The sequence below is a fragment of the Amphiura filiformis genome, chromosome 16, assembly GCF_039555335.1.
Source record: "Amphiura filiformis chromosome 16, Afil_fr2py, whole genome shotgun sequence".
In the NCBI taxonomy this organism is placed as follows: domain Eukaryota; kingdom Metazoa; phylum Echinodermata; class Ophiuroidea; order Amphilepidida; family Amphiuridae; genus Amphiura; species Amphiura filiformis.
Genome location: NC_092643.1, coordinates 27,057,414 through 27,081,104, shown reverse-complemented (window position 1 = coordinate 27,081,104; position 23,691 = coordinate 27,057,414). Strand labels below are relative to the sequence as shown.

The following is a 23,691-nucleotide window of genomic DNA, read 5'->3' as shown; positions in this document are numbered from 1 at the left end:
CACCCCTGTGTGCGATCCTCTATTGACTCCAACCGGTGTTACTTTTAAAACACGAGTTTTTGCGGTGTAGGCCTATAGGCCCTAGAACCAAACAAAGTTCTCAAGAAAATGGTCCCTTTCTAAATAGTTTGATATATAGGCCTAGGTCTGCCAATAATATTTTATAACATTTGGCAAAGAATAACCAAATCAAAATCTGACCGAGATCGTATAGGCCTATTAATTATAGGCTTTAATAGCAAAAATAAACAAACAAAATGACACGAATTTGATTGCATCATCAAGGACGGTCTAAATGTAGACATAGCAGACGACGGAAATAGTATTCAAAGCATGACGCGTATCGTTATCCAACAAATTATACAATAATTTTATTCTGGTAAATGTAAAAGAAAATAACCATTTTTCTTATTTTGTTATCAAATTTTATTTTGGTGTAAGGCTTACTGAATTTTTAAAAAGATTTTATAAACGACGAAAGTATTTTATTTTGTGTAGATTTGTAATGAATAAATTTTAGACAAAGGAAACGTGTTACGAGTCCCAATCATCCAATCAGAATGGGCCATATCAGCACATGATCACGTACCCATGACGTCATCCCAAAAGGGCATTTCCAGGCCGGCCATCGTAAGAATCTAATAATTTTGTCAACGCGGAAGAACATCCGAATTTCTCATTGTTTTGACCATGTTTATGAGATGAGCATGTTAGAGAAAATGGTAAGAAACTAAATAAGCAATTCTGCAGCTAGAGTTGATATTTATACTTGCTAATGGTTCCGTTTCATGGGTGTAAAGTGGGCACACCTAATGTTTACAAACACGTCGATTTTCCAGTTTGTTTACGTATTAACATTGTAAGCATCATGACATGTGTAAGCTTATTTACAATTACAGGATTTGTAAATTGTATGCTTATATAAATGTATTTCAGGAATGCAAATATAGCTAGTGATCTCAAATAGTAAAAACCGGGAGCGAGCATCAGTCGACAGCCCGAGCTATATGGTTGTTATTTGTCAAATAAAAATTGCTTTGGCATTTTGCATAAGTTGTTTTTTAATTTTAATTGTTGGAAGTTGAACCGCATCGCCATCGCCCTTCGGCATTCATTCCAATTTCCATTTGGGTGATTGGCATGCATTGCAATGCCATTGGCATTGCATTGACATGTTTGATCATCAACTTGATCTTGAATAACTGATCGAGAACATTACATTCCAACATTATGCAACACCTGGACTCACACAATATAATATGTAGCCAACAGCACGGCTTTAGGAAAGGCCACTCGTGCGAAACACAACTCCTCTCCACCGTTCAAGATATTGCCAAAGAACTGGACCAGAGACACCAAATAGATCTCATAGTCATGGACTTTACAAAAGCCTTTGACAAGGTCCCACATCAAAGACTCCTTTTGAAATTAGACCGCTATGGAATCAGGGTTCCATCCACAACTGGATATCTTCTTTTCTCACAAAACGCATAAACAGCGGGTTGTCATAGATGGAGAATTCTCCGAATGGGTGAGTGTAGAATCTAGTGTACCACAGGGAACTGTGACTGGTCCGCTTGATTTTTTACTTTTTATCAATGACTTACCCGATGGCATTAACACAAATGTGCGCTTGTTTGCCGATGACTGTATATTGTATTCAACCATAGCCGGATCTGATGATGCTGGCAGACTTCAGAAGGATTTGGATACCCTTACAGTCTGGCAAGACAAGTGGCAGATGGAGTTTAATGCAAAAAAGTGTTTCGTGTTACATATTACACATGCAAGATCACCTATCAAACACTCGTACACACTTAACAACATGGTGCTTCAAGAAGCAGAATCTCACACATATCTAGGGGTAGATTTTACACATGACCTCACCTGGAACTCACACATCAACAAAATAGCCGCTAAAGCTAACAGAACTCTGGGGTTCATTCGCAGAAACTTATACTCATGCCCAAGTCAAATCAAAGAAATGTCATACAAAACTCTGGTTAGCCCAATTCTGGACTACTGCTCTCCCGTATGGGATCCCTTCACAAAACAAGGTATAAATCAACTTGAAGCAATCCAGAATAGAGCAGCCAGATTCGTCAGTGGGAAATATGAAAGGAAAAGCAGCATCACAGCAATTAAAAACAAGCTGAATTGGGAGCCTCTTCAAATAAGAAGAAAGGCGGATCGTCTGACAATTTTCCAGCAAGCAGTCGCGGGTCACCTCGCCATTCCAGTGCGAACACTCCTGCGCCCGGTCAAAAGGAACTCTCGGAATACATCAACCACAAACAACTACATCCCCATATCCTGTAACAAGAACTGTTACAAATACTCATTTGTTCCACGAACCCTAATTGACTGGAACACCCTGCCACAATCAATATCAACAATCCAAGACAAGAAATCATTCAAAGCAGCTGTTCAGCACCATCTACTACAGTAACCAGTAACCATACCAGTGTCAAGATTCAAGAAAGATTTGCATGCGCGCCATAATCCTGCCAGTTGACCCGCTGTTGAAGTGGGTGTTGGGCAGTACTAAAGACAAGACAAGACAAGACAAGAACATGATTTCATTCTAATCTAACCTGCTAACCAGCAGAATTGCAAAACTAATCAATATTTCTATTTGTGGCTTGCAAAATCATCCATCCGACCAGGCCAGGGTCTTACTCTTAGCCTTAGGCAGGATTTGAACTTGAAGGTTTGGGTGTGTAAATTCAAAAAACTGGGTGTGTATAAGGCCATGCGTTTTGAGTTGGGCCAGTAAATAGGTGGAGGTGTTACATGCGCGCGACATTTTAGGGTCCATCTTTTTAATTTTCTCAGTTAATATGCAGCCTATGTAGTTAAATTTGGTGTCAAATTAAAGCTTGTGATGAGACCAATACAGTAAACCTTAAAAAGTTGTAAGAAGTTATTAACATTTGAATAATTTGCATCTAATTAGCATAATGTGCGGGGTGGAGGAGGATCAGGAGGAGGAGGATCAGGAGGAGCAAATTTAATAAAAGTGACCCCCAGGGGTCATATGATGCAAGAGGTCCATTTCTTTTTTACATTTTTACAATTCACTTTAAACTGCATACTATAACACCATACAATCATATTCCAGGTAATTTAATTTGCTTTGAGAAGCAATTTTGCAGATTTTATTTTCCGTTCGGGTTACACATTGAAGTCAATGGGAAAATATGCTTTGAAAGAGGCTAGCGCAAAATCATTTTAATTTTATTGAACCCTATGATGTTATATATGTATTTAAAGCTCTGACTGAGAGGAATTGAAATATGGAACTTTTAAATATGTGGGGTGAAGCTAACTTTTTTTTTTAATTTGTCAAATTTTACATTTTTTCTCTAAAATATTTGGTATTTTCAGTTTCATAACTCCTTAGTGTTACACCCTATGTCATTTTAAAGCGCATTTTTGGATTCCTTGGTTCATTTGCAGCCAGAAAATGTATACTTTTATATATGTTGGGTATAATATGTGAAAGATATTCATATCTAAACGAAAAGCATGCAATTTTCATCTCGCGAAAACATGTAACGCATTACCGGCCCAACTCAAAACGCATGGCCATAAAGTATAGGCCATTGTAAAAACTGGGTGTGTATTAGACTCGCTTGCCAGTCCTATATACGCCGTACCTATGTATATTGAGGACTGGCTTACGCCATTTTGGATGTCAATGGGAAATACACACTTAACGATTTGCGCCGGTTAGAAACTTGAAAAAAAATCTTTAAAATTTCATCAATGTATATAAAAGTGGTACCAACCGTATTGTGCTAGCTAATTTAAGACTCGGTTGAAACAAAATTAAGGATCGAAAGCATTTTAGTGTCCAAAAAGGCAAAATTATCGTCAAAGTTCTGCCAAGATCGGCACCCTGGCCTTGCGAAGGGTTCAGAATTGAATCGAAGCGAAAATATCCGATCTTTGCGATCAAAAACACAAAATTACAACTTTAAACATACTATTGGCAAAAGACATTATTACCAAACAATACAGAATAGAAAATTTGACATCATTTTCTCAAAATATTGAAAAATTTGCTCACTAGACATCGAAAAAGTACGCAATCCAATTCCCGTTCAAACGCGTGGGAAACTGAAAGTGCGATAATCGTGACTAGTGTGTATTTACAAATTTGGGTGTGTAAAACACTCCCTATACGGCTGGCTGCCTAAGCCCTTGCATCCGACCATGGGTACATTCGTGACAAAATTGGTAGTCGGAATTGAAAAATGGTACAATCTTTATCTAAACCGAAATTCTGAAAAAGGCAAAACTATCGTCAAAGTTCTGCCAAGATCGGCACCCTGGCCTTGCGAAGGGTTCAGAATTGAATCGGGAGCGAAAATATCCGATCTTTGCGATCAAAAACACAAAATTACAACTTTAAACATACTATTGGCAAAAGACATTATTACCAAACAATACAGAATAGAAAATTTGACATCATTTTCTCAAAATATTGAAAAAATTTGCTCACTAGACATCGAAAAAGTACGCAATCCAATTCCCGTTCAAACGCGTGGGAAACTGAAAGTGCGATAATCGTGACTAGTGTGTATTTACAAATTTGGGTGTGTAAAACACTCCCTACACGGCTGGCTGCCTAAGCTAGGTACGTTCATAAAATTTTAAAGTTCAATATTTTTAGCTGAAAGTTCTTTCATTTAAAAGAGAATCAAATTACCTAAACAATAAGGGGTCAATCATGTTTCTAGTGCATATACTTTTGAAGTTACAGACAAAAATAGTGTCACCAAATTGTCCAAAATTTTGTGTGTGAAATTGTGACAGCAGGCACATGTACAATGTACACTACTGTATGTGACCCCAGATGACCTCCTATTCTTTACTGTAAGAAAGCTGTTTTGGATGGTCTTGATTTGCACACAAATTGCTTTTGCGCTTTAACGAGCGTCCACTTGGTGGAACATAGATTGCACTATGTGATAGCTTATGAATCCATTATTATGCCAGTGCCAACATAAGTCAACATCACTTAGGTTTTGGTTGTCAAAATTAATTTTTAGTAATTTTTTCCATTGAGCCCCACAGTAAAGCCATTTTTGGACCGTACAGGCACATTCCACTTCCCTATGGACGAATAGCGCCACCAATAGTGTGTGATGTGAGCCTGACTACCTAAGCCCTTGCATCCGACCATGGGTACATTCGTGACAAAATTGGTAGTCGGAATTGAAAAATGGTACAATCTTTATCTAAACCGAAATTCTGAAAAAACTGATATATAGCTCACGGTGATGTGCGTTAGAAAGTTGGGGAAAATCCTTCCTTAGCGAACTATATTAGGGCTACTTTGAAAAGCTAAAAGCTTCGGGCTACAGTAATGGCATGCTATACGTCGAACAACTGAATACATGCACAACGTACGGACCAATATATTTTTGTAAACATTTTAGGCCTATAACAAAATGTATATTTTCGTACAATTGTACAACTATCGTTTCTACCCTATGACCTATAAAAGTTACCTGTTATCAAAGTGTCCACAAAAAACTGGTCATCGCAAGTATCTTTGATGCTGAAAAGTAACGATATTCACGCAGGGACAGGCCGAAAACCTTACCTCGATCGTAAAATCCAGCCCATGCATGTCATGAATAATTCATTATTGTATTGTGTAAACTGTAAATGTCACTGATTGTGTCCACGTATTGTTATTGCACCTGTTAAAGCAGAAGTCATGCTGAATTTATACTCGATCGCTGGATCACCATGTGAATTCGCCTATTAAAAAAAAAAAAAACCTCTACGACCAGGTTGTTAAGCATCGAGCACGCTGACTGGCTTAGCAAATATCCAATTATTTTGTAAACCAATCAGGTTAGGCGTACTTTACTGGCGGGTCACATTAATTCATACCGTAAAAGGCCGTCGCCTTCATTGATTGGCTTATGATTGCGATGAATGGTGTTTGCAACCAATCACAAAACGGGTTACAAATAAATAAGGCGCCCATCGGAAATTCCATGATGACGTCATGCCACGAGGTAGCCGGAGGCTTCGCTTTTCTGCTAGCTTTAAAAGCGAGCGAGTGGTATAAAGTCAGTTTCACACCTGTGATTTATGGAGCATATCATAAAATCTCTGAGCACATACACAGCGGATTTGACAGATAAAAATGACATTTGCAATTCTGAGCAACGGGATTCCATGAAATTGAAGATTATGTACCGTAGTTATTCTACAGGATCGGTAATAATTAACAGCTGGTCTGCTGTATTTGAAGTGCATATTGAAGTTAGTAAGTTTGTGACTTCGTACGTTTAGTGCAATAGATACTACAGGAAGCTTAAATTGGCACGCTTTCCTGCAATTTGTCTGTCGCTTATGAAAGTTATTGGGAGTTCAGGGCACGTCACACCGAGTGTGACGTGACCTCGCTGGGCATAATGGCATGCATCCTTGACAACTTAATGGTTTTTCTTTTTGCGCACTTAATTTAGGCATCGATTTCTCGTCAAATCAAGGGATGCATTTTTTTTGCAGCATGCATGCCGGGGCATGGTACATGTCGTCGGACGCATCACATACTGGTCTATCTCGAAAAACACGCATTTCGAGAAAATCGCAATTGAAAATCTTCGTATTAAGTTAACCTTTCTATAATTTAATTATACTATGGATTTTAATGAAAGTGGTTTTAAATTAAAGCATATACTTAACAAATTTATTGAAGTGAAATTTTGAATTATATTTATGTATGCAGTATTGCTTAAAACTACACTAAAGTTGTAGTTCTGTATGTGAAATAGTTAATTTCCCGATATCGTATTTAAAATTCGTTTCATACTGGTCTATCTTGGGGCTATCTCGATTTCGCGAACAATGATGTGACTTTAGACGCATCACATACTGGTCTATCTCGAGATAGACCAGTATGTAATGCACTTTTAATACGATATCAGGAAATTAACGATTTCACATACAGAACTACAACTTAAGTGTAGTTTTAAGCAATATTACATACGTAAATATAATTAAAGATTCCACTTAAATAAATCTGCTAAGTGTATGCTTTAATTTAAAACCACTTTCATGAAAATCCGTAGTCTAATTAAATTATAGAAAGGTAAACTTAATACTAAGATTTTCAATTGCGATTTTCTAGAAATGCATGTTTTTTTCGAGATAGATCAGTATGTGAAAATACGTATTTTGAAAAAATCATAGATAGTTTAAATTAAACATTTTATAACTAATTATCTAGGAAAAATTGAGGTCTGTAATTTGTTGTATTTGAAGAGCTCCGTAAAAAAGAACTATATACCAATTTTCTCAAAAAAGTCAAAAATTCAAGATAGACCAGTATGTGATGCACCCGACGATGTATATCATGAGCACACGGTATGTATTGCTACATGTACGAAGAATGGAGAAAATGTATATTTTGTACAAAATTGTGCAAGTTTGCAACATAGATATCGTTCTACCCGCTACGCTACAGTAAATATTCCAATTGAATTAACACAGCGGCCAACAGCTGTACGCGATTCGACTGCGATTGTATCACATGTATGTCTGGTACACACAGCCAAATATGCAGTATTGGCTGTGTGGTAAGCAAACTACGAAATGAGTCTACGTGAATTCTGACTTTTCAGAGCCTAAGTCTGCTGTGCAACTATCGTTCCAACATTATTATTTTGAAGACAATGCTTAAGCATTAACGGAACTAAAGAACTCAGCAATTTCTATGTTTGTACCGGGAATTTTCCCGACATGGAGATTTCTACAAATTTGTTCAAAAGGTAACCAAAGAGTTGTAAATTATGTTTTGTAGTTCATACTCGGCAGTCCACGTTTTTTAATGCGTGCCGGTTCGAAATTCTGAAAATTGGTAAAAGCGTGGAGGTTTAAACTTTTTGGGTAAAAAGCGTGGAATGGTATAAAGCGTGGGAATGAAATAAAAAGCGTGGGCTTGTTTCAGCTTACATTATATTTTTATTGAATGTTAAAACAATCATAATTCCAAGAAAAATCGCCAAACCTGCGCAAGATAAAATCGTATGAGGATATTAGTGAAATTCTACCATAATTAGGCAATGAAATTGATGGGAGTTGACTCGTTGAGTCATAATAGGTTTTGTCCATTCAATTTAGCGATCGTGACTGACATGACTGATGCAAGTTTTAAGCTTACCTACACGGTATGTCATGGAAATGTTCGCATTTTTGTCGATTTTTCACAGAAACATTGGAGGGGGGCGTTTATTAGAGGGGGAGCGTTTATTACAAACAATACGGTAGTTTAATAGAACCTTCTCAGAAAGTTCTCGGGGAAAAATTAGTTTTCATAGACGTCTTTCTTGATGAATCAAATTTCAACACAGAGGTGATTTCTTTAAACCTGCAGCAGAAGTGATTTGAATGTAGGCTTCTTTAATTTTGGGTTTTGTAAAACATAGCTCTATTTTACAATTTCTCTCCCTTCTGACAGCGAGTGTCCCATCCGAGAACTTCCAACATTTGAATGAAACTGCTTTTTCTTTGGTAGTAACCTAAACCTGTGCAAAATCTTGCAGCTTTTCTCTCTGCACACTTTCAAGTTTGTTTATTAGCCCTGCTCTGTATGGGTCCCACGCATAACTGGCGTACCGTACTCTAGGACTGGGCGCACTAAAGTTAAATATGCAGTAGCCTTCACTTCCCCCGGACGAAACCACAAGTTTCTTCTGAGGAAAGCCAATATCCAATTTGCTTTGTTTTACTGTATTTGCTACATGTACTCCCCAGTAGTTGAGCTTGTTATCCAGCTGCACCCCTACATGTAAGTAAGGATTTGAGTTTGGCTGATGCAAAACTTGTCTGCAAAAAACATAGTCTTTGTGTGGAGGGGTTCTGTTTACATGTAGGAAATTTTAAATCTTTATTTTGTGTTTTTGTATATTTGCAGGAATTGCAGAATTAAATAACAGACGAAGGTTGAAAATGAAACTCCAGTTCTGCGAGTATTATTAAAAATATATGATGAGAATCTACATGTAGGAAATCCTCCACAGCTACCATCTTCCTCTACATTGTCAATTTTCTTGATGTGAGTCGGTCAACAACCATCATCAACCAACCAACCAACCAACCAACCAATCAAACATTCATCATTGAGCTGGACTTAACTATGACTCAAAACCAAACTGATCTTATATCATATGGTTGAATATAGTGCTGTGTATATATAACTGTGTAATTTTTTGATGAACATTATGGAAGGCTTACCATCTGGAGTTCCTATAACATTGGTTGTAAAAGCACCAAATCAGAAGGTTGGAGACCAGACCATAGAATGCTTCCTAGATTGGACGGTTAAGCGCCTTAAGACTCACCTAGCAGCTGTGTATCCAAATAAGCCGGTAAGCAGTCAAGAATATACACATACCGTAATTTAAAAATCTAAGAGTGGATTAAGGTTTTACATGTGTGTGCATTTCCAATAGTTTTTACAAGATATAGCTGGAGGAGTTGCTTACTGCTAAGTGATTTCATAACATGTATTATGGTCTGTAGATATGATCAAATGAAGATAAAATATGCACATGTTTTCATCGGAACACCAAACCAGTGACGTAGCTAGGGATTCAAAATTTCAATTCACATATTCCTAGCAAATAATGCTTCAATTTTGTCAAATTTGGTTCATTATCATGCAAACAGACAAGAGGGATGAAGCAATTTGCATATTTTGGCAACACAATATCACTTATCAGTACACAAAATAATTTAATGGTTGACCCAAAAATTTTAACCAGAGGTGATTTGGTGTACGCTAAAAGGCGGCGCCCAGGGCATGTGCCCCCTTGCCCTCCTCGCTACGCCACTGCACCAAAAATAATTACAAACCAGCTTGTTTGAAGTGATGTCCATACATGTCAATTGTACATTTGAACATTACAATCATATCAGTATCTTTCATATATTTATTTTCAGACTGAGAAAACTCAGCGGATCATATACTCTGGTAAACTCCTACAAGACAACATAGTCCTCAGAGATGTTTTAAGACAAGTAAGTTTATTATTTAAAACATGTCCCTTCCTGATTCTACTGTCAACTTGCTGCAGTTGAATACCCCGAGTAGGTCAAATTAAAGCAGGTTTGTCAGGGTTCGGTTTTTGCTGGCAAAGTGGCAATAATTGGCAAAAACCTGTTTTTGCCTGGTTTAAACAGCAAAAAATGGCAAAAATTTGTATATAGTCACTCAAATATTAACAAGTACACAGAAAGCTCATAAACAGTAAACATACAACTTTTAATGAATCATTGGACATATTTTTGGTCTCATCAAGTCCTTAAAATGAAAAAGTTATGAATTTGATATGCCACATTTCAGTTAAATGCACCAGTGAGTAATGAAAATGCATGCCTTTAATTTTATGTTACTTATAATTACAAAATCTGGCCTTGTTACACTCAGGAAATTGGTTTTTTAATTTAATAATTCGTTTTGAGATGAAAAATCTGAACTTTTTGCCATTTTTGCTGGCAAAAACTGTTTTTGCCAAGCGGTTAAAACCACGTTTTTTTCCACATGCGGCAAAAACCTGCGAACCCTGAGGTTTGTTGTATTACTTTTAAGTCAGCCTTACTAAAATTGTCTCATGCATATGGTTGAATTTATAGATTAATGCAAGTTGGAGAGTTATAGAAATGGTACATTTTAGTCTTTGGCAGCATGTTCCACTCTTGAATTGAAGTATGTGGTGTAATAAAATGTACGTCCTTTATTAGTCATCATCACCCTTCTACTGAATATTTTTGTCAAGTTTCTGTCAAGTTTTAAAAGGTTTTGAATTCAATTTCAAATACCTTTTTTCACTTCCACAGCATGATGACACAAGGCATCACACAGTGCATTTAGTGTGCTCATTGTCAGCGGATGAAGCCAATTGTAGTAGTTTTCCAGCAACTAGTAGCAGCACATCATCATCACACAGCTCATCAACATCATCAGAACCAAACACCAGCACACCAGGCTTAAGACGTTCAAGTACTAGTGCTGCATTCCACAGTAGCAACCATAGTAGCAACAATGATGGGTTAAGGCATAGATTGCATCACAGTGTTAGTTATCCTAATTTTTATCAATATGGGTAAGTACAATGATTTTATCTTCTGAAAATTGAAATTTGTGAAAATGACAAAGACAAATATTGTCAAACTTTTGTGTACAAACAACATGAAATTTGTATAAGATACTGTTAGTGTATTGAAATCAACTACGGTACATGTAGCTCTACATGCATAAATTTCCTTGCAAGTTACATTTCTGAATCTTGATGTTCACATGTAACCCACTAAAACATGGCAACTGATTTGACAATAAACATTAGTATTAGACGCATACAATGTTACCATAAATCCTGACACTGTACCCTATATAATTCATTTATTTGTTGTGCAATAACTGACGATGTATGGTACTTTACATTTCTTTTATCCATTTGAGGAATAAATGGTTCATTAATAGTACTTTTCATTGGATTATTTTCAGTTATCCTGCCAATTACCCCATGCAGTATGGGCAGGGTCAAGGACAAGGTCAAGGATATGTACCGAATGCCCAGCAAGCCTACTGGATGCAGCAAATGTATGCCCAACAAATGGCTCAATATATGCAGTAGTAAGTATTAGTGGTGTTGAATGGTGATTGCATGTGTGTAGAAGGGTTATTGAATTGAGGTGTAATTGTAAATTCAATTCAATTTTTTTAGGATCCAAGAGGGCTCATTCTTAAAAGCCAATTCATAAATTTACAATAAATTTCATGTTACGGGTGTGGGTGTGTGAGTCAATGATTATATTAGTGCATTGGGACAGGGGAAAATAAGGGGCAGAGAGGGATAGCTGTGAAGATTCCTATGCTTGGGTAGGATTCTAGCAGGTATATTCTGCCAGGCTAATTTTCGAACCAAAGACAATTTTGGTTGATATTATTCCAAAAGCGTTTGATTTATCTCAAAAACTTTCCGTCCCAGTTTTTAGCAAATCTATTATTCAGTTGATATTTTTATGAGATCAGCATTGTTTTACATTGTAAAAAATTGCAGTAAAATTTTAATTTGTATAGCACATTGTCCAAAATGACTAGTTTTGCGATGTGATACCAGATATTGCAAAAATTGGTTCCAACCCTTATGAAATTTGAATCCGTTGCTGTCAAAGATGCAACATTCTAAATCTGGAGTGGATTGAGATTGAAAGACTGTTGGTACAAATGTTTAGTAAATGTCATGGATTTATCCCAAAAGGAATTCAGAACTTTAATCCATTCATGCCCATTCATCGTTTATAAATCATTTGTAATTATTATATTGTACTTTCATTTTTTAATTTTTTTGTGCCTCATAGCTCATCCCAGTACACAACAGCAAGCATGCTTCATACCAATGTGCCACCCCCAGCAACACCACCAGCAGTGCCTCAACCCCCAGCCAACCACAACCTTGCAGCGCCACCAGTAGCCAATCGGGCACCGGTTCCTCCAGCACCAAATCCAGCACCGCCAATCAGAATATGAGGATGAATGCTGGTGTTGGTGCCGCTGTGGATGATGATGAACAAGAAGGTGGCAACCGTGATTGGTTGGATTGGATCTACACGTTTTGTAGGATGGGAGTCCTGCTCAGTATTGTGTACTTCTATTCGTCACTTAATAGGTTCTTAGTGGTCATCAGTGCTATGGTCTTTATTTATTTGTAAGTACTTGTGTTTAGTACTAATTATTTGTAAGAATTTTGAGAGGGGTATTTCTTAAGGAAATTTTGTCAAATGCTTTACTTGAACAACTTGGATAGTTTGTACTATTCAATGATTTGTTTCCATAGAGTTAATAACACTCGTACAACTTAACTTCACATCGCATGAAAAGCAAGTTTGAGCCCCCATACCCCTCAAAAAAGAAAATTTTCATCAGAAGACAGCACATGTTGCTTTGGAATTTAAATTTTAGTGCATTCATTTTGTCCATAGTTACAAGTATTATTTGTTATTATTTTATAATTCATACTTGTCAGGGAGAATAATCAAGATATTCAGCCACAAAGTGGCCACAATTAAAGTGAGACAAAAATGCAATAAAAATTTGGCATTCTACGCATTTAGTGATTTTGTTTTAAAAAAGAAAAATGTGTACTACTTGATGTGATATTTTCCATTTTCTTTGGAGACAAGCATTTTATTTATTTTTGCCCAATGAAATCCAAGTTTCCATCTAAATCCATTATTTGGTCTGACTTTGAAAGCCAGATAAACCAGGCTGCTAAAAGCCACTGTTGTAATCTGAATATTGATCTCACTTTTGCCTTACTTGAATTGTATTAGTTTATTGATGTTTAAACATTGTAACTTTTTATGGCGTCAGATTTGTTGACCTATTTTATGCCATTTCTTTGTGTGGTTTCAGATATCAAGGTGGTTGGTTTCAGTTAGCAAGAGGAAGACCAGGTGTGAGAGAAGCACAGGAAGCTGCTGATGGGGACCAACAACCTGCAGAGGAGGGAGAAGAGGCCCAGCAAGGGGTATGTATAATAATAAGCAGGTCAAGAGAAACAAACAAATGACTAAACTGATAATGATGAGGCTAGATTCTAAGAGGAATTGTCAATTCAGTGAGCAATAAGTGTTACACAAAGCAGAGCTGCCAACCCTTCTTGATCCTGAAGAAGACTTCCTCATTTGCTGACAATCTTTTGTCTTCGGCAAAATATATTAAGTCTTCTGCATTTGCAGTCATCTGGCTAAATCTTCTGCATTTACAGCCACCTGGCTAAAAAATCGAAACATAAATCAATTATACGCCCACTGTCTTGTTCTTTCGCCAAAAAAAAAAAAAAGCTTGAGTAGCCCCTGGGGAGTAGCCTTGGAAAGGCATTGTCAAGGGTCGCAAAAAGCTAATATCCAAGAGCTTTCGGGGTCAATGATCCCACGCAAGAGAGCGCCACATAAGTGGTCCATGGGGCAGAAAGCGGCAAATTTGAAATTGAGATAAAGGCAAATATATACGGAGTAAAAAACAATCAAATACATAAGAAAATACACATCACAAAACTTTAGAACCAAGTATGTTGGACCTTTGGTGTTTTCAGTATATGATAACCTATTTGCTGCTTGACTTGGAAGTCAAAAATGAATTGTCAAATTGGTCTAATTTTATGTTTTGTGTACGAAAAGTTGTGTTTTTTTTCTTCCCATGGTTTCTACAATAATGAAAGCTTAGAATAAAAACCTGTTATTAGCTATACGACATTTAGGGTAGCTTTCACACATAATACTAATATGCCATAAAGAGTTATAAAATTGATTGTGCGATATGCCATTTAAGGTGCATTTCATAGGTTGCCAGGGTAGCACTTTTTGTTTTCTATTAATCAGTGACAAACATTGTGTCTAGAAATTTTTTTATTTCATTTTATAACTTCTTAAAAGTTAAGACATTTGACTTTTTACTTTTTATGATTTCTTGACAAGGCTGCTCTTCCTACAGAAATAAATAAATAAATTTGCAATTTATACAGAAATCAAAATAAAATGATACGTAAGTGTTACATTGCTCACTTCAATTTTATCCTTTCAGGAGGACCAACCCAATACCAATCAAGATGATGCAGATACCACTGACAATGCAGAAGATGCAGAGACTGAAGATACAACTGAAGATGACACAAATAACGACACTGAAGATGCTGCTCCAGCAGAGCCTCCACGTCCAGGGGTCATAGCTACGGCTTGGATATTTGTATCAACATTCTTCACATCACTGCTCCCTATGGACCCAGCTAATATGGCAAATTGAAGTGATTAAGGATAAAGGAAAATTTGGCTAACTACACATGGTGTATGATTGGATCCACCTGATATGGAGAAATTGTGTATGTCCAAGTATACAATGTGCATTATCGCACATGGTATTAAGTGGCATTAAACAAATTTGGGTGTAAAATTGCACTTGCGTGGATCTCAAATTCTGGATAACTGCACAGTGTGTAGTAAACCCATGCAAATTATGATCACCGCACTTTTGTGTCACAATAATCATGATTATTGCACATTTGGATAAATGTACACCATATCGTAAATAGCCAAATTACCCGAAATTTCATTTCCATTTTTATCTCAATGTTGTTCCCCATTTGTGTTGCTTGCTCTAATAAGATGTGTTTCAAGGAAGCATCTTTACAATATTGTATTTCTCATCAGTTACTTTGATTATTATATGAATAATGATATTGCTTGCAGACTTTTTTTGTTGTTGAAAAAACATGACAAGTTAGCTTGTGAAAATAAAATGCACAACTGCAATGAAAATTTTTTAATTTAAGGCAATAAGATTACTTTTATTTTATTTATGAACCAATTGAAGGTGTATTATAGAGTATCCTAGTCCAGAAGTTACTTTTATGGTTTACGTTTTCAAATTTTTAAAAATAGTCCTAGAAATTTCTCATTAATAGCGAAGTTTTATTTAAACTTTTGAATTAAAATTATTCAATTCATTTGTGCATAGCAGCAAATAACATATTCCTGAATTTGTCTTGAAATGCTTGATTTAGATTTCACATTTTCTTGATTTGATTTTTGGACTGAACTGTAATATGAAGTCTGATGTTAAGAGTATCCAGGTAATAATGTCATTGGATTGTGAGCATGAAAGTAAGCACAATGGTTAACCTTGAGTGTGAAACATAGCTTCATTTAAAGTGAAATCAAGTATGTATCCTGCCTTTGCTATGATACCCCTGCAATTCTCTGCTTCATGTATAAAATGCAACCATGAAATATGCATCGAGGCGCAATATATATTTCCTACATGTATTTAGAATTGCTGTTTTTTCTTTACCCTTAAACCCTTTTACATTAAAGTCACTTTTGTATTGCTATTGTAGACCTGCATAATTTCAGTGACAATATTCCACTATTAAATAGCTTTTTGAACAGCTGTTGGTTGAAATAGCTTTGTGACGTGTACATGTAACTACTCAAAAGACCCGCACCTGTGTATTTCACATACTAACTTAAGTTTGTAATCCTAAGATTGACAGCCCACAGACAGACAGTTAATGTCTGACTGTACCAAAACAGTTATATGGCAGTGGGTAGAAGATAATCATCTTGAAAAACATGCAATGCAAACAAAGTGTTGTCATTTTGTTGAGTCCGTACATTCTGAACACTAGATATGTGTACCTACAGTGCATGTACATGTAGGCATGATAATCAAGAACTGAGAAATTATATAATGGCGCGTATCTGTAGAGGCCCTTTATGCTTTTATCGAAGGATTTGAACTAGTGTACATGCCCGTAATGTAGTCTATTCAACAAACTGGTGGGTACTATGGTCATGTTTTATATTTTCTGTAGAACAAACTGGTGTGTATGTTAGAGATATTGGTATGCTTCTATTGAACAAACTTGAACATTCGGCCATGATTTTGGCTGAATACGTCATATGCAGGACCTCTAACTCTATTGGGTCATATTTTCATGTTACTTTTAAAAAAGGAAGCAGCCATAAACCTGTGCATATGCTACGTGACACTGTATAATGTCAGTTCCTGATCAGAAGCAGCTGTTAACCAAAATCTGTATAAAATCAATATATGCAGTAGTTTTATCAGGAGAAAAGAGGATGAATTGAAACTGAAAAAAACTTGGATAGCATTGCTCTAATGTTATCTGTATTTGGGAATGTTGAAGGCTCAGTTACATGTGAATTTCGGGCTGAATTGAATTGTATCTGGTATGCGAGCTGTATGTTGTGCGAGTCTACTTAACAGCATTGCATGCGGTTATCTTTTCCTGAAAACTTCATTGTATTCTTACCAAAAAACATAATATGTTCTCCAAAATGGAAGGTACAATATTGCATATTTTATAAACTTGATCTTATCTTATCTTGTATTTATTGTCACAAGACCCATAAAAGATTATATTTTTGATATATGGGGTGGATTGCTAAGATATTGTGCTTGTATAATACTTGCCATGATAGGAATAATAATGGAATAATAATACTGATGGCCGTGACTCTCTTATCCAATGAATCTCCCTGTATGGATTCATGGCAGAGAAAATGTCTATGCATACATGATAGATGTAAAGTGATCTAGGAATATGAGTTGCATGATAGGCAGAAGGCAGAACCAATCTAGCTCAACTCAATTGCTGGTTCTCGGTGCTGGTTGACAGAAATAGGTCGAAATATGAACATTTCAATAATTATAATATGTTGATAAAAACAATGCTCAATTCTTACTTTGTGATGTAAACAAAAGCATGTTGTTCATACATTTAAAAATGGATTGGCATCTGTAGGTTTCCTATTGATATTGCAATGGAATTTTTCTTCCATGGATTATACGAAATAAAGGGAGGTGATGGGATATTTTGATCCTTGGTTTCTCTGACATCAGTCTGGCAGAAATTCCTTCCCACAATACAATAAGTGTATTGCATGGCAGATAAATGAATTTCTTTACAAATTTAAAGAAAGAAATTAATTAACCTCTGAGCTGAATCTATTATGTAATACCGTACTAATACGCCCTTTACCATGTGGGAAGGAATTGCCATCAAACAGAAGCACAGGGTCCACGTATTGAGTATCATATGTTATATTGGAACTGTAATTTACAAATTCCTCTCTTTGCACTGATGGCTGCTATGTAAGTAAAAGATATTTTAAGTTTGATTTTATTTATATCCCACAGCATATCTGTGATGACATGTGAATCATTTATCATGGCCTATGAAAGATGCAATTATTTCGATGCAGTTAGTCGCCCCTCCCCCTTTACAATTTTTGGAGAAAATTAGAAGATTCAAAACATATAAGTAAAGATTGCGATGTCTCTCAAGTGTAAATGATCCATAGGTGAACAGTGATTCAAAAATTCAATTGACAAAATTTGACGGTATAACTCGTATACGTTGGTATAACATTCAGTGTTGTTTTGTGGGGCCCAATTACTTACAATCATGTTAAAGTAATTATTGTTGTACAATGCAGTGAATTGTTTTATTTTGACAAAATAGAAATCTAGGCTCTATTTACCTGTTACGTATAGTTGAATAAAAGTGTCATCAGGCCTTGAAGGGTCATCAGTCATCACTCTGAAGGTTCAATACTGAAGGGTCATTACACTATTCCAATGGGTCAATACTCCAAACTTAGAACAAGGTTTTGTTACTCCAAAAGGGTTATTTATAGAGAAATGACTCTTCTGAGTAACAAGCCTTTGGAGTATTGACCCTTCAGAATAACAAACCTAGTTGAAAATTTGGAGTAATGAACCTTTGGAATAGCGGTCCTTCAGAATAACCATCTGTTCCCATTTTTAAGGCCATCTGGTTATGAAATTGATAGGCATGTTGTGTAGTGTTGAGGGCCTTGCAGCAAATCCAGGAGCCTTTGTGTACATTACAGAGCACTTGATTGTCCCAAGGGCTTGCGATATTGCGAGGCCTGTGTGTCATGTAAAGGCAGGAGTTTCACAAAACAACTTTTTAAGTTGTTTAAAAAGTAGATCTTCATGCCAGTTGTGTTTTGATTGTGAAATCATCCTTGTAAGTTCTTTTGATAAATCAAAGGACCATTTTATTTATTATAATTGGGGTTAAGTTACGAGAAAATTACAATGAAATGTGTGTCATAACATTTTATAATGTATTCTTAAATGTTTTTTCTAGCGATTTCTGTACTGCTTCTTGGGAAGGTTATTTCCTATCTTTGTAAAGTACTGTCATCTATTAAGAGGGCACTCTTGTAATATATTGTATAATAAAAATACGACATTTATCTAAAAGATTGATATCACTTGTAATTATGTTCATTGCAAATAAAAATATTGGTAATGGAGAACAGTAACAACTGATTCACTGCTTTGTTTCCTTGCAGTCAAAATGAGTAATGATGATTTTCCCCATCAATTTTTGGCCCCACACATGTGATGCGATCAAGCAAAATCAGTCGGAACTCGGAAATATTGATTTTGAGATATAGCCAAACAGGAACTATTTCCTTTTGTTTCCTCTTGTTTTGGAAACTTAATTGCTCATATCTTTGGAACTGGTTGTTCAATTTCAATGGGGTTTTCTGCAAAATCCAGCTTTGTAAATGCTTTTTACTATTCTATAAGAAACTGAAAATTTAATATTTCCGAGTTCCAACTGATTTTGCTTGATCGCATCACACATGTGGGGCTTATGTTATCATCCAAATGGTTGCTGTCTGGTTGTTTGGCTCTCCAGTTCTTTCTTTGTTTGGCACTCTGGCACTTTTCAATTGAAAATTTTGACCTTTCATATTGAAGATATGGATTTTTTTTTCCCAAAACACCAAAAACAAGATATTCCTGAAAAAAATTGGTGTCAGTTCCAATTTACAATGTAATTATTATTTGAATGTAATGTTAAAGATGGAATTGCATGAGAAGTTTTGCACTGCAACACTGACAGGAACATTTAGTGGTAGTTCATTTATCATTAAATAATTATACACTTACATACATGTTTTGGTGCAGCGTCAGCCTTCTAGCTAAAAACGTTTTTTAAATAAAAAATATGCAAATGAGGTAGCTAATTTGCATATTTTTGCGACAAAAATCACATGGGATCTTAATTAAGACTGCCCCTTACCACCATCCCACCAAGTTAAATCTCTATACGCCTCACCAGTTCCAAAAAATGGCAAAAAGCCTTTTTTTAAATAAACAAATATATGCAAATGAGGTGGCTAATTTGAATATTTTGCGACAAAAATCATGTGGGATCTTAAAAGACTGCCCCTGTACCACCACCCTACCAAGTTACATCTATATACCCACTACCAGTTCCGAAAAATGACAAAAAGCGTTTTTAAAAATAGAAAAAAGGAAATGAGGTGGCTGATTTGCATATTTTGTGACAAAAATAGCATCTGATCTTAAGACTACTCTTAACCATCACCCCACCAAATTACATTTCTATATGCCTCACCAGTTCGAAAAAATGGCCAAAAGCATTTCGACAAATAACAAAATAGGCAAATGTGGTGACTAATTTGCATATCTTGCGACAAAAATCGCATCGGATCTTACGACTGCCGCTTACCACAACCTCATCAAGTTACATCCCTATACGCCTCACCAGTTCTTTGAAATGGCAAAAAAAAAAAAAAAAAAAAAAATTTTAAGTTAAATATGCAAATTAGCTACCTAATTTGCATATTTTCTTGTCAAAAATTGCATCAAGTCTTAGGGCAGCCACTTACCACCAGTCCACCACCCTACCAAGTTACACCCCAATACACTTCACCAGCTATGATGTGTGACGTATAAAATTTGTCTATAACACAGGGAGATATAAAAAGTGTAGGGATTTGGGTACTTTTTAGTTTAAAAACAATAGTAACATCCCTGTTGTGTACAAAAAATAACTCTATACGACAATGCAAATAAGGATCAATTCATGGACTAAGTGCACAGGGAAATGTTGATTTCTCAGCGGATGGAACAGCCATTATTTTTCAGAGGGAGTATGTAAATTAAATGGAACAGCTAAAATGCCCAAAATGCCAATGGGTATGTAATTTAACTAGAACAGCCTTAAATTGATATCGATATCAATATTGACGTCACAGATTCGATTTGTCACGTGATCGTCAAACCTGTAGTAACTGACACAAAAATTAGGCTTTTTGGGGAAAAAATCCATATCTTCAATATGAAAGGTCAAAATTTTCAATTGATCGTCGGCTTTTCCTCCCAGCTACATTAAATTTATAAAAATTTACTTCGAGGACTGTTATATCTCCAAAATGTGAAAAAATATTAAATTTTAATAATTTGTCATAAAATTTGTATTATATCGTGAATTTCATAAAATGAAAATTATTTGATATCAGAAAGACATTTTTCGTATTCAGAATGCAATTCGATAGGTCTGATGTGCTCTCATGTCCCACAAAAAATGCTGTCGAAATGGTCAAAACGCTCATTCCAGTTCCCTTAAGGTTATTTTGGCACCAATTTAAAACTGTTGCGATTTGGTAGTTCACAGCATCTTGCGAATGGTAGTGAGCTTTGGCAAAAATTGCATTGATCATTTCATAGCGAGCGTGTTGAAGAATTCAAATATCACAGGTATGCTGGTATACTTTTGTTGGTCCTGTGGTTCCTGAGTCGTGTTGTATAAACAACAACACTTTTGTAAAACGTACACAACTCATTATAAATAAAGTTTTCAAAGTATATGATTTGTAGAATGAACTTTTACAAAATAAATATCAAATTGTTTTCAATAATATATTGATTTAGATAATGAAAATTGATACCTTAAGGGTATTTTACACCCCTCGATAAATTTGTGTCTATTTTTGCATTTTTCTCAAAACTAATAACACACTGGTAACAAAAACATTATAATATAGGGCAAGAATCCAATTACTACACTGGAATTTCAGTGACCCAAGACAAGCGGTTCGTTATTTATGATAAGAAATAGGGTACCGCTAGGATGTACCTCATTTCCTATCATATATATTGAACCGCTTGTCTTAGGTCACTGAAATTCCAGTGTAGTAATTGGATTTCTTGCCCCAATAATATACATAACTTTTGTTACCAGGGTGTTATTAGTTTTTGAGAAAATGCAAAAATAGCCACAAATTTACCACAGGGGTGTAGTACCCCCTTAAGTCTACCCTTAAATGAAAGTAAATAGATCAATCATGAACAACTTCAGGTATACAATGTGTACGGTGGCGTTAGATCATCTTGTGCTAAAGCAGAATCAACCCATCGTGGGATATTTTTCCAACAAATCCAGGCTGCCGGTCAATCATCTGGTAGATGATCAATCATCTACCAGTGGTAGATGATTGACTGACAGCCTAGATTTGTTGGAAAAACACCCCCGATAAACCAGTCATACATAGCGTGAAATGCATGATTGCCCGGTAGCCTGAATTTGTTTGAAAAATGTCCTATGATGGCTTGAATCTGATTTAGTAAATTTAGAAAATTAAGGTGAAATACTGAAATTGGCTTTCCTAAAATGTAGTGAAAACATTATTTTGACCTGCTTGTACGGTTACTTTAGTGACAGCGGTTGTGGAAGCAAAGCAAGGCCAAATGAGTTCATTTTTTTTTCCTCAGTTGTATGGGAAAGGGGATTATATTGCATACAATCGATACTGTTGTGTTCCTTTGGTCTCCTTCGAAGATGTAATGCAAATCTAAATTGACTTTTTCTCTTTACAAATAATAATTGTTGTACACACACAAATATTAAATTGAAATTTATCAAACTTGGGGACAGTTATATTTATTACATTTTGATGAACTTATAACAACTTACAAGTCACATACAATTTGATATATTTGTTAACGTTTATTTTGTCACATGATTGCGGCCATGATTTCTTTATTATTTTTGGTGGGGGTATAAATTAACTAAACTTTGGTGAAAGATACCAAACAAATGGACTTTTCCATGTGACTACAGGGTCAGAAATATGACGAAAATCAATTCTCGCAAAAATTCTTGTCAACAAAATTGCAAGAAGCTAAATGGATTCTCGTAAAATATAGAAATTTATATGGCGAGAATCCATGGATTCTTGCAAAATTCCACAGGGAGAATCCTAAAGCTCGCACTTGGTTGGACTACACTGGAGATGTGGACTTCCTCCATCCAAGAAAATTGGGGCCATTTTGATCAAAAGTGCACAGGTTAGGTAGACCTAGATATAATTCTTGGCTTTTTGTGTTATTGTGGATATGGATATGATGCTGAAAATAATTTTATCACAATAATAATTTGTAATAAATGAATTTTAAAATTCAAACCTCAATTTGACAGGGACGTAGCGAGAGCCATGCGGCCATTCGACATACAAGGAGCAGTGCGGGCCCTTTCAACATCTCCTTTATCAGCTCTACCGCCTTATTTCATTTTCAATTTTGCTCAGGGCCCCTGAACCATCAGGGCCCATGGACTTTGTCCACCCTGTCCATCCGCTTGCTACGCCCTTGCAATTTGATCATTTGAAATGCACAATGACAGAGGCAGACTGGGCCTAGCCATTTTTGTCTTTTGCACTTTGTGGAATGACTGACCTCAAAAGAAGAACTCTGCCAACTTGTGATTTTACTGATTTCTTAAATTGTAATATTTTAAAGTCAACATTATTTGGTGTGTATCAGGAATGTTTCTGTCCATAAATTTAAGGTGCCATATTCTCCAATCAGACGTTGAACTTCTCACTTTTGATTCCCATCTCTGCAACAAGTACATTCTTGTAGACTTGCAATGTGAATCCATCAAATCAAACGGTACTAAAAATTGCTAGCAGGGCCAAGGGCAGTTCCAATGTTTATTTACATATGTGTATATACATTTGTGCAGCAAATCAGTTATGACCAGTTGGGTCAAGATATCACATTGTCATCCATATTGATGAATGTCCGTCCCACAAATCTCACTACCGCTACAGGTAATGTTGTGCTTTGGAATGTTGACCTCTTGTGTTCGTTGACATCGAATCATGATTAGTACTGTGGTTTGGGCTGTTGTGTAGGAAGTAGACCAAATCGTTTCTTGATGGTGACTCTCTGCCTTGAGTATTTGTCGTCTGGTGAAAATCTCGCTGCAACAAAACAGAAAACAA

At 36.0% G+C, this 23,691-nt stretch overlaps 1 protein-coding gene across 1 annotated transcript; it reads left to right on the top strand.

The window, feature by feature from the left end:
- Nucleotides 1-608: 608 nt before the first annotated feature.
- Nucleotides 609-15,292, top strand: LOC140135823 (homocysteine-responsive endoplasmic reticulum-resident ubiquitin-like domain member 2 protein). The gene is given in 9 exon segments (XM_072157449.1): nucleotides 609-722; nucleotides 8,954-9,398; nucleotides 9,973-10,050; nucleotides 10,870-11,135; nucleotides 11,537-11,665; nucleotides 12,394-12,548; nucleotides 12,551-12,740; nucleotides 13,448-13,562; nucleotides 14,618-15,292. Coding segments are annotated over 8 exon segments (1,308 nt in total). The 5' UTR covers nucleotides 609-722; nucleotides 8,954-9,242; the 3' UTR covers nucleotides 14,837-15,292.
- Nucleotides 15,293-23,691: the final 8,399 nt, after the last annotated feature.